The sequence below is a fragment of the Paroedura picta genome, chromosome 1 (genome assembly GCF_049243985.1).
Source record: "Paroedura picta isolate Pp20150507F chromosome 1, Ppicta_v3.0, whole genome shotgun sequence".
NCBI classification, from domain to species: Eukaryota; Metazoa; Chordata; class Lepidosauria; order Squamata; family Gekkonidae; genus Paroedura; species Paroedura picta.
The window spans coordinates 19,694,362-19,705,224 of NC_135369.1; the positions used below are offsets into that span (position 1 = coordinate 19,694,362).

Consider the following 10,863-nt stretch of genomic DNA (forward strand, 5'->3'; position numbering starts at 1 on the left):
GGAGGAGTTGATGATGTCTCTGAGCTGGACTCCTATCCCCTGGCCGCCTCCCTTGAGGAGCCAGGAAGGGCAGGGATCAAGGGGGCAAGTGGTCGCCCTGACGAAGCTCAGCAACTTGTCCACTTCGGGGAGAGAGAGCCAAGAGAATGCGATCAGGGACTTGGGTGAGTTCTTAACAAGGGTTTTAAAGGGAAACACATGTTGGCACTTCCAAGATTACAGTACTAACCAGTTTATCACACCGGAAGTAGTGAGCAGTGACTCAAAAAAGCTCATCCCCTGCCACAAATGTCGATAGCCTTTAAGGTGCTCCTGGACTCTTGCTCTTTTCTCCTGCTGCAGGCAGACTAACATGGTTGCCCATCTTGATCTATCTCATTTTATCACGGCAACTCTTGTTATACAGGATGGCTTACATGGATAGCACTTGACTGTTAACAGAGGGCCTTTGCAAGCCAGAAACTGCAAAATAATATTTTAAAACAACTGAATGTGGAATGTCAACTGGGATCCAAGAGGATAAGCTGTGCTCAAAGAGCTCTGATGACCCCTTAGGTGTACATGCTGAGATCCCACTGAGTTCTGACTCCTTTCCTAAGGCAACCTGCATATTCACAAAGGTTCTTGGAAGATTTTGTGACAACTAACACTTACCCAGTAAAATGCAAGAACCCCACCCAAACAGCATTTGGAAGGCAGGTATGACCTTGCAGAACAAATTTTTTTTTGTTATAAAAGGAGTGTATGTTCAGCAATCACCCAATGGGATTCACCCTAACACATTCATCTACGTATGTATGCGCTTCACCCTACTTGTTTTGAATGGATCCCCCAACCATTTTAAATTTCTAACACTAGCCACAATTTCCTTCTGCTCAAAATGTAACTAACATGCAACACAGGAGGGGGGGGGGTGACCCTCCAGTTACTGTCACTTTCTTCAACCTTAAACATGCCAGTCAACCCCAGATCAACCTCTCCAGTTTTACAAGAGTTTTTTTAGGGGGGGGAGGGGCATAGAGGCAACCCATTATTCTCCCAAGAGTACAAAGAGCTCTAGAGTGGGTGTTTGAGGTTGGAAAACCAGTCTAGAGAAATTGTTCTCCCCAACCTTGCTGGTCATCCTTAAAATTATTTTGCTCCCTTATATATTTGGGAAACAGCCTCCTGGGAGGAGACTGTCCGGGGCCTTGTCTGTCCAGGTCCACCCTGATTGGCCCTTCCCCTCCAACTCCCACCTTGCCTGCTAGAAGCCTTGTGGCTACGGCCTCCATTGTCACCCATGAGCTGAGAGGCAACAACAGGGCTTTGTGGCCCGCAGGTACGCTCCTGCTGGGAGGGAGCAGCCTCCCTGGAGGCCGCAAAGTCCTGTTGCCGCTGGTGGGGCTTTCTGCTTCCTTTATCCCACTTTGCGGGCCAAAGGGAGCTGTGGCCATGCTCTCACGCCCGCCTGCCTGCCGCCCCTTTCAAAGCCTATTTTTAAAATGGGCTTTGACACTAGTTTGTACATAAAAAGTGGGAAATCTTAGCGCCAGGTTAAGTCTGTGGAACTGAATTCCAATTAAATGTTTGCATGTAGTCAGCTGTTATCCTGGGGACAAAAGACAGAATTACACTTGACCTTGACATTTAGACTAACCCAGATTTCGGAAGGTGGGTAAAATACGTTGTACAGCTCCTTTGCGCTAACAGCCTAGAGCAGAGTTTCATCAAGACACGTACACTTCTTAATGTTTTGATAAAACCTACATTCTGAAGAGATTTCTTTTCTGGTTTCTACCAAGAATTTCTTACACACTGAGAAGCCTAACTGTTTGAAAATTCATACAAAGATAGAAGTCCCCCTACAATGGAAACCTCTTGTTGTCATTTAAGGATTTCATTTATCTCGTCTCTTAATGCTCCCCACCCCCCAAGCATTACAGGATGGGCCCTACTCTGAGCCAGTGTACTCTGAAGCAAGGCCCACTGCAGGTTTACTCCCATTTAAGAGAGCATGGGGCTTGAAACCCCAATGGCACAGAGGGAAAGGGCGATGATGGGGTTATGTCCAATACCAAATACCAGAAGGAATGTATCTGCAATTCTCACATTGCCAGCATTGCAGGCAGTAGCCACACCGAGATAGTGAACTTCCACTCAGTTTGAGTTCGGCAGATGCCAGCCTTTTTGTCTACTGTCCCAATTCTTCTTTTGTTAGGTGAAGGGAATCAAGAGCACGCATTCCCAGATCCCAAAGGGCCAGTTTCAATATAATGGCTCCTGGATCCAAACTCCCAGACACAAATCACAGGACTTTTGAGGAAACCAGACGCCAACCATGAGCGGCAAAGCATTCCAGCCAACACGGGGAAACGTGCACAGGGGTGCCATCCTCTGTCTGATTGGAGTTCCTTAATAAGTCCATTATCAGAAAGCAGAAATGTTGGGTGACTCAGTTCACCGGGAAACAGCTAGGGATCGCTTTCTCAGTGGTGCTCGTCAAGGGTGTTCGCCATTTCTCGGCTTCCTTGAGCGATCGCCTGGAAAGAATAAGAACAACCCAGCTAGAGATGGGAATCATTTTTTAAATTACAGCCATGATATTTAGCTAGCTGATCAGTTGAATTAATGGATTTAAAACCTTCCACAATGAATCGGGCAGATGTTATGTATTTTAATATCAGAACTTTAACAAAGTATAAGAAGTGAGCCCCATCGGAGAAGAGTCATTACCCATTTTCTCATATGGAAATGTCTCCCAAATGAAAGTACTGTTTTATTCATATATAAAGACTCACAGGTTTATTAAAGGAACCTGAAGTTTTCATTAATGGAACAGTCTTTTTAAACCATGTATTGTCCCTACTTTTAAATCTAATACTACCTGCGACCATTTTTTTTCTTTCTTCCAGGGAGGGGCCAAGCTTCAGTGGTACAGCATCTGGTTTGCAAGCAGAAGATCAATCCCAGACATTTTTGCTTGTAGGTTTCTTAAGGAATGAGTGTTAGCAAAGACTTCTTTCTGTCTAGTTGCTGCCAATCAATCAGCAGGCAAACCCCTGACTCAGAGTAAGACCTATGTGCTCCTGTCCGCTCTCTCGCCGCCTTATTTACAAAACTGCACTCACCTGCCACTCTTCCTTGCGCTTCTGGATCTCCTTCTGCAGATCTGTTATTTTCTTTCGGCCAGCCAGCACCATTTCAGCCAGTTTGGCATTTCCCTCTTCCTTCTCTTTCAAAGTCTTTTGGAGGATCTTGCGCTGTTTCAGAAGGTATGGCACCACGGCACTGCGGACATCTTGCTCTGGGATTCCGCTGGGACGCCTGAGGAAGAGAGGATAAAAATGGAAGAACAATATCCATTTTGGGTCTCTATTGGGGAGAATGGCTGGCTAATAATGAAATAAATGCATTACAAGAATGGGGAACTGACCCAGCAGGCATAGTTTGTTTAGTATAAAGATCACTGATGTAGAGGAATGCAAAGGATCCATATTCAGAGTATAGGTGCTGCTGTTTGCCAGGGGAAACTATTTACTGGGTAATATGGAGAGCTGGGTTTGATTCCACGCTCCCCCACATGCAACCAGTTGGGTGACCTTGGGCTAGCCACAGCACTGATAAAGCTGTTCTGACCTAGCAGTGATATCAGGGCTCTCTCAGCCTCATCCACCTCGCAGGGTGTCTGTTGTGGGGAGAGGAAAAGGAAGGTGATTGTAAGACGCTTTGAGACTCCTCCTGGTAGCAGCATATAAGAACCAACTCTTCTTCTTCTTCTGTTTCTCCAGGGGCCGAGTTCTTCTAGCTGCTCAGCCCTACCCTCCTGGATGATGCTCCTGTGTTCGATTATATTGCGATTTTCAGATTATTTTTGTTTTCCTAGAAGGCACTTTGAAGCTTGCTTTGTACAAGAAAAGTAAGATAAAAACTTGCAAACAGTTTTGAAACAGCCCTATCCCATCCCCATCTTAAGGAGGCACGTTGCACTGGAGAAGGGACAGAAACCAATCTGATTCCCATCTGTTGCCACAAGCCAGCTAATAGTCTTATGGTGCTTTCAAGAGGAACAGGTTTATTATGGAATAAATTTCCAGACTCAGGCCTGCATGATGCCAGCCAATAAACTGAGCCGGCAGTTCATGAAAGTTTATACCACAATAAATCTGTTTGTCTTCAGGGAGCTGCAAGAGCATTTGCAGTTTTATGACGACCAGAGAATTAGCACCTTCAGCTGTGAGGAAGAGCTAACGAAGAGCTAACTAAGTCAGGGCTTTTTAGTTGAGAAAAAGGATGACAAACAAAATGCAATAAATTATTATCAAATCAACAGCTTTAATTTTATGGTGGCTGGTTTTCTTCACACTGAACAATGCTTTTTGGTGTCTGATTTGTTTTTAATGCTGTATTTGCTTGGCTTGTGGTGAGCCCCTTTGTGGGTCCATAACAAGTCAAAGAATAAGACAGGGTAGAAGGGCTACTGTTTTGGGCATGACGTTCTGTGGTAGTAATGCAGATGGAACACTGACCTGGCAACCCAGAGACTGCTTGAGGGGATCATGTCCTGGCAGGGACCTGGTACACAGGTTGGTTAATGCCATATGAGCGTGGGCAGGTGTCAAGGATCAAGCCCACTAGACTTGTGAGTTTCCAGGCTGGAAATGTAAAGGTTTGTAAGCCACTTTCAGACTCCTTCAGATAGTGAAAAGCAGGTTATAAAAAAAAACAGCTCTTGATCCTTATCCTTTGCTCTTAACACAAGCACCTCATTTTTTTACATAAACAGGTTAGATGGGGCAGAAAATTGGCCTTGGGATCATAACAGGACCAGCCACAAGCAGACACTAATCACAGACATCTGCAGGCTGCAGAAACCTTAGATTTATTTTATTATTTATGAAGTTTATAGTCTGCCCTATCTTTGGAAACCTAGGGTAGATTACATTTTATGGTTCAATACAATCCCCGTATGAAAGTTAAAATCAGTTCAAATTAAAATAGTAACATTAAAACATTTACCTTAAAATAATAAGTTAACAGTAAATATTAACGGCAGTTCTCCCGTTAATCCACCTGAGGATCCCCTCCAATATTGAGATCTCCAGCATCGAGATCATTTGATCTACTGGATTGACTCCCACCCTCTTCTGAATATTACTTCCCACCAGGCTGAACAAGTTGGGTAACTGAGATTAGAATTGTGACCGCTGCCACTTATATATGTTATATGTTTTATGATGTAATCTGTAATTTGTGGTTTTATGGGGATTTTAATGTGTTTTTAACTGGTTTATGCTGTAAACCAGCGACCTAATTGGAGAATGGCGGTCAAAAAATTAAATAAATAATAAATAATTAATAATAAAAATTAACTGTAACATTGTCTCTGAGGTCAGGAGGGGGTCATTTGATCTAAAGTACATTTCCGTTTGGTGGGGTTGGACAGAGAGGCAGTGGAATTAGACGTTACTTCTGCCCTCAATCATACCATGCAGTAACTCTTATCAAGGGGGTGGGAAATACTTTGCCTAGCAGCAGGGCTCTGAAAAACTGAGCTGTTTCTTTGAATGTGGACTGATGGTTGTGATGAGACATGATAGGTGTGAGTGAGGGAGGAAGATGGTTGTAAGGGTGGCCCTGGGTGGTGCGCGATGCTTGCTCCCAACTACACAGCTGAAAACTAATGAGCCTTTCCCACTTCCTTGGCAACTTGGTAGTGCAATGATTATACTCCCCTTTTGCATCATTGCCCATGGCAGCACCAACCGAGGGAGGTATATTTTCAACATCCAGGGGGGTGGCACACTGCCAGGAACAGAAGAGGGCAAGAGGCAACTTTCTGCTCTCAGGTTCCTAATAGGGCGGAATGCAAGAGAAAGAGTTCTGGGGAACAACTGCCCTTTTCTGCATGGAGCGGCAGCACCACTGAGTTATAGCCATCATTAGCAGAATAGAGCTACAGGATCCAACCCATTGTATTCAATTGAAGTAGGATTACGGGCTGTTAACATTGCAAATTCAACATCCAGTGATGTTAAGAGGAAGCAAATTCTGGAAAAGTTAAAGTAATTCTTCAGAAGACTGAATTCACTTTCACAAGCTGCAGTGAATATTAGTGGTTTAAAGAGCTTTAAAAGTTACAAATTTAAAGAGAAGAGGTTGCAGCAGTTGTTTGCAATGAGCTGAATGGAACCTCGATGTTTTGAGGCACCGTATCAGCTCCTGGAATCATCTACCATGGGGAGGTGCTACTCATTCCACCTTGGTGGAGGACTTTTCTAAAAGCATGTAATTGGCTACACCCACCCACCTCAAAACTTGACTCAGATGACTTCTGGTTTAATCTGGCAAGGCAGTTCTTATGCCAAACGATTCACCCCTTACCATGCAGGTGTTTCTCTCTGCTTTGCTTCCTCCACAAGCTTATCCAGTGTTCTAAAAAGTGCCTCAAGATTCCCTTCATTTTTCAAGTCACTGATCTCCTCCTGAATCAGGACAAGAAAGAGATACACTGCTGTCACTACATCATATAAAAGTCCCTATTTCTAAGTTCACAGTGGAATGTGTGCATGACGAGCTTTCCTCTCCCCAAGTCGTCACTATTTATCTACCCACTCAGCCAAACATTCTACAACACAGATTGTTATACCCACTTTCAAAGTGAGACTGGAAAAATGCTCATGAAATGTGGTAGTTCAAAGGGGACCAAGAAGTTTACACAGTTCCTAAACTGGCTCTGTTTTTATAAGTAAAGTAGTTTTCCAAATATTATTTTATTATTTTACATTACATAGATTATTAGATTCATAGGCATTAATGGAACACAAGAAAATCATTAAAGTAAGCAGAAAACAACATCTTCCAAAATATATCCTATTCTTGCTGCAGGAGCAAAATGGTTAAAGGTTTGCAAAAGTCCACAGAAATGCAAATCAGTCCAATGAGAAGTTTGTTCTTGCTGTTGTTTCTATTGCTACCATGATCCTTTCTAGGTTTCTATGAATTATTGGACAAAGCTATTATAGATGCAATAATAAAGCTGCCATCTCCTTTAAGACACATCCAATCTGGAAGAGCTATGGCTCAGATCAGACATCAATTCAAACCATATCTAAGGCAGCATAATTATGGCTTGGCATCATTTTCTGAATTGATATCACCTGACAAAGCAGGATCAGAAACTAACGTAAATGGGTTTTTGCACACCACGGTTTGTGTCAGTTATCAACTGGCATAATGTATGAATTGCAAAACACTTAATAACAGCTGCTGATCTCCCCCCTGATCTCCCTGAGCCTTCGGGGAGGGCGGTATATAAATCTAAATAAATAAAATAAATAAATAATAAATAAGACAGGTCCATATGCCACAGAAATGGCATCCTGAGCCAGAAGAAAAATGAAAGGAGACAAAAACCTTGAAGTCATGATTTGCCTGGTGCATGTTTGGGAGCAAACCTGGGGTTCAGACTCCAACCAATGGTCAGTTCTAACCTTGGCTTAGTGTGATTCCTGAATTGAGCCTTTGTGCTGCCTGGTGTAATTTTTAAAGAGCAACATGTGATTATCTTTAGAGCTTCAAAATTAACATGTAAGAGAAATTAGATAACCAAACACCAAAGTTAACACATCACTCAAGTTCCACCAACTTTGTAGAGTTTTTCAACTGGCAAAATTACTGAGAGGACATCCAACTGCAACTGAAATAAAACTTTTTGGCTCTGCTTCTTCCAAAGTCTTGCCCATTGTCCGTTGAACTGACAAAATATTTTTTTGCATTTTTTGTTTGTTTTTCAAGCCTACCCGAAAAGAAGTCTGCAGATGGTAAATGTACTGATCATAAATACATCTTGTGAGCTCAGGCTGGACTTTGTAGAGACGGTTATAGCAGCTTGCAAACTTTTGATAGCTGTTGGCAAATAAAGAAAGTACAGGTGATTTCTAATGCAATAAATCCTAATCTGGAAAAAAAATCTACAATGCCAGCCCCATCTGCTATCCATTCCAGAAACCCCCCAAGTCCCTGTACTTTTTAATGACAGCCATCTGATGTATCGCATGAGAGGTCATAATCTCTCCTTGTCAAAGCAAAGCATGATAAACAGGATTCCCGCAGTCAGAGGTAGGGCACATTTCTAAAGAGCTGGTATACTGCACAAATATGCATATTGTGAACCACCAACAAATCATCATGAAATCCAAAAAGACAAAATGAAAAACAGCTTTATGGGCTAAAGAAAGCAATTCTGTACTACAAAGTGTACAAAATTGCTATGTGAAATTTGCTTTCATATGTTTAAAAATCAGGCTGGATACAGTCATGGAGAACACATCATCAATGACTTTCAACCATTTTAGCTTAAAGAGATTATCACATGAACATCTCTGTATAACAGGTGCTTGGGGGGGGGGGGGGAGAGCAGCAGGAGGCCCATGGCTTCCTTGTAGGCTTCTTAGAAGCATTTAGGTAGCCACAATGGGAAACAGGATGCTGATTGAGATGGGCATTCTGTCTCCCCAAGCAGGGCTCTTCTTGTTTTTCTTCATGAACACTGCAGACCAGGATGGTTCTGCAGAAGTCAGTCCTATTGTGTAAAGCAGGGTTTACTATAGAGTAAATATGGACTGCAGCCTTTAACTAGTGAACACTTGTTTGCTATTTCCAGTCCTTGTTGCACATAACTCTGAACCATGTCAGGGCCTTAAAAGTAATCAATCAATCAAATAAATAAATAAAAATAACATTAACAATGGACACAAAAGGGTGCTTGTAAAAGGTAGGCGGTTGACCCTCAAAGGCTCCATGTAGAAAGAATTCCACACTGGCAACTGTGTTAGTCTGTAAAACAAACTCAAATATACTCTTGTTATGTGAGTCACAGAACTTGTTCTGAATAGTTGCTACTCTGCAAGAAAGTGTTTCTGTTCTATGCTGCTTTCAGCTATACTGATAAGCATTTCTTGAGCCTCAGCAGAAACTCAGACCATGATTCTCTCACATATACTTAATTTGTGATCAAAAAAGATGTGAATGAGAAAGCATAAGCACATATATTTTGTATTTGTTTTTGTCACTTGGAAACTGCTTTCATGTCACTGTTCAGTCTCCACTGGGCTTTTTTATTAATAAAAGGGAAGCCAATATAAAATTGCAAAAATAGAATAAATAATAAAAAATCTACAAAGGAGCAAGGCAATTCCTCAATCACGCTACACCTGACCAAAGAAATCTGCTATTCCTGAAGGTGGGAACCTCCACAGGTGAGTGAGCAGGTGCAAAGCATCATTTCTCTTACCCTATTTCAGGGGTGGTCGACTCACTCGATGTTTATGGACTACAATTATCATGAGCCCCTGCCAGTATGGTGCTGTCTGAGGCTTATGGTAACTGTAGTCCATGGACATCTGGAGAGCCACCGTTTGGTCACCCCAGCGCTATTTATCCGACTGAATTTATGCCAGCATTCCGCACAAATCAGAAAAAACGTATTAAAATTCCTCAGAATCCTCAGTCACAAAAAAGTTTCTAGACTTTACTACCGCAATAACATACTTAGAAATTTGCCTCCTAAAAAAATTGCCGTCCTTTAGTCCCAACTAAAGACGAATTTAGCAAGTCTCGCGTGATTTCTCCCTCAATTCTCGCGATGCTTCCACCGCAGAGCTCCAACTGGGCGCCCAAATTTGCGCGAGACGCTCCCCTTTATCCTTCCCACCCTCTTACCTGCCGGCTTCCTCCATCTTTTCTAAAAAAGTATTAACAACCAGGTTGAAAAGCTGCTCTCGACCCGGCTCCTCCTGCGTTATCGACGGAGAGCGCGCGACTACGGCTCCGTCCTCCTCTTTCGTTTCCTCCGGCTTCGCGTCCTCACAACCCTCCGACGCCATTTTGGCCCGCCAAAGTATTATTCAAACGAGTCGTAGCTCCGCCCACTGCCTTCTACGAAGGAAAGCTCGCGCTCCCTTCTGATTGGTGGAATCTCTGTGGCCGTCTTCTCGCGCCCGCCCGCCCACTAATTAAGTGAACGAGCGGGGTGGGCAGAGATCAAAATTGCCGTCCGGCCAAGAACTTCGCTCCCTCTTCATTGGATGCGACGCTCCAGCTTGGCGTCCAATGAAAAGCGTCGGATCTATTCCTTGTATTCGGTCGCAGTTCGCGCGTTCCCTGCTGCGCTTCGGGCGGGAGATCAGGGTGGGCTTCGCAGTTTGCATGCACCACCTGGTGCAACTCGTTTTGGGTTCTCTAAAGCAGGGGTAGTCAACCTGTGGTCCTCCAGATGTTCATGGACTACAATTCCCATGAGCCCCTGCCAGCGTTTGTTGGCAGAGGCTCATGGGAATTGTAGTTCATGAACATCTGGAAGACCACAGGTTGACTACCCCTGCTCTAAAGCAGCACGAAACGACAATGGTAACTGAATTCAGAATTTGAATGCCATAAGGGTTGAATTAAAACTTGTAAAAAAATTACCAGCAGTCAAAACAGGAGCAAAAAGAAACCGATGATTTAACATGATTAAACATCCCTAGATTCAAGCGGAAAACTGTTTTTTAAATGTTAATGTTTTTGTGACTAATGTTACCCGCCTTGAGCATGGTGGGATGGTGGGGTAGAAAAATAAGTGTATTATTAAAGTTTTAACCGATATTCAAGGGGGCATTGGACATCATACACCAGAGCCCCCCCTGTGGATCTGTACAGGTGCACAATTCACTGTATTCTCTTCTGCCCTACCTTGAGAGCTGTGACCAGACTGTCCCACTTTTGGAGGGACATTTGGGGACCGCTTTACCAATGTTGAAATCTGATCACCTTATGTTAGGCGAAGACAAAACATTTTACATTTCCTTCTGAGATTTTATGTGGACCTGTAGAAAAGCTCAT

At 43.2% G+C, this 10,863-nt stretch overlaps 1 protein-coding gene across 1 annotated transcript; it reads right to left on the bottom strand.

The window, feature by feature from the left end:
• Positions 1-1,704: 1,704 nt before the first annotated feature.
• Positions 1,705-9,906, bottom strand: PMF1 (polyamine modulated factor 1). Its single transcript, XM_077325122.1, has 5 exons — positions 9,703-9,906; positions 7,782-7,887; positions 6,364-6,464; positions 3,111-3,306; positions 1,705-2,522 (listed from the first exon to the last, which is right to left on the bottom strand). Exons 1-5 carry the CDS (start codon positions 9,864-9,866, stop codon positions 2,469-2,471), a joined length of 621 nt encoding a protein of 206 aa, XP_077181237.1. The 5' UTR covers positions 9,867-9,906; the 3' UTR covers positions 1,705-2,468.
• Between the last annotated feature and the right edge of the window lie 957 nt (positions 9,907-10,863).

Excerpts from the sequence above, each read along its gene's own strand:
- PMF1 (XM_077325122.1), bottom strand. The coding sequence starts at position 9,866 with ATGGCGTCGGAGGGTTGTGAGGACGCGAAGCCGGAGGAAACGAAAGAG. Across the intron at positions 6,465-7,781 it reads ATCTGCAGACTTCTTTTCGG|GAGGAGATCAGTGACTTGAA; the intron begins GTAGGCTTGAAA and ends GTCCTGATTCAG. Across the intron at positions 3,307-6,363 it reads CAGAGAGAAACACCTGCATG|GCGTCCCAGCGGAATCCCAG; the intron begins GTAAGGGGTGAA and ends TCTCTTCCTCAG.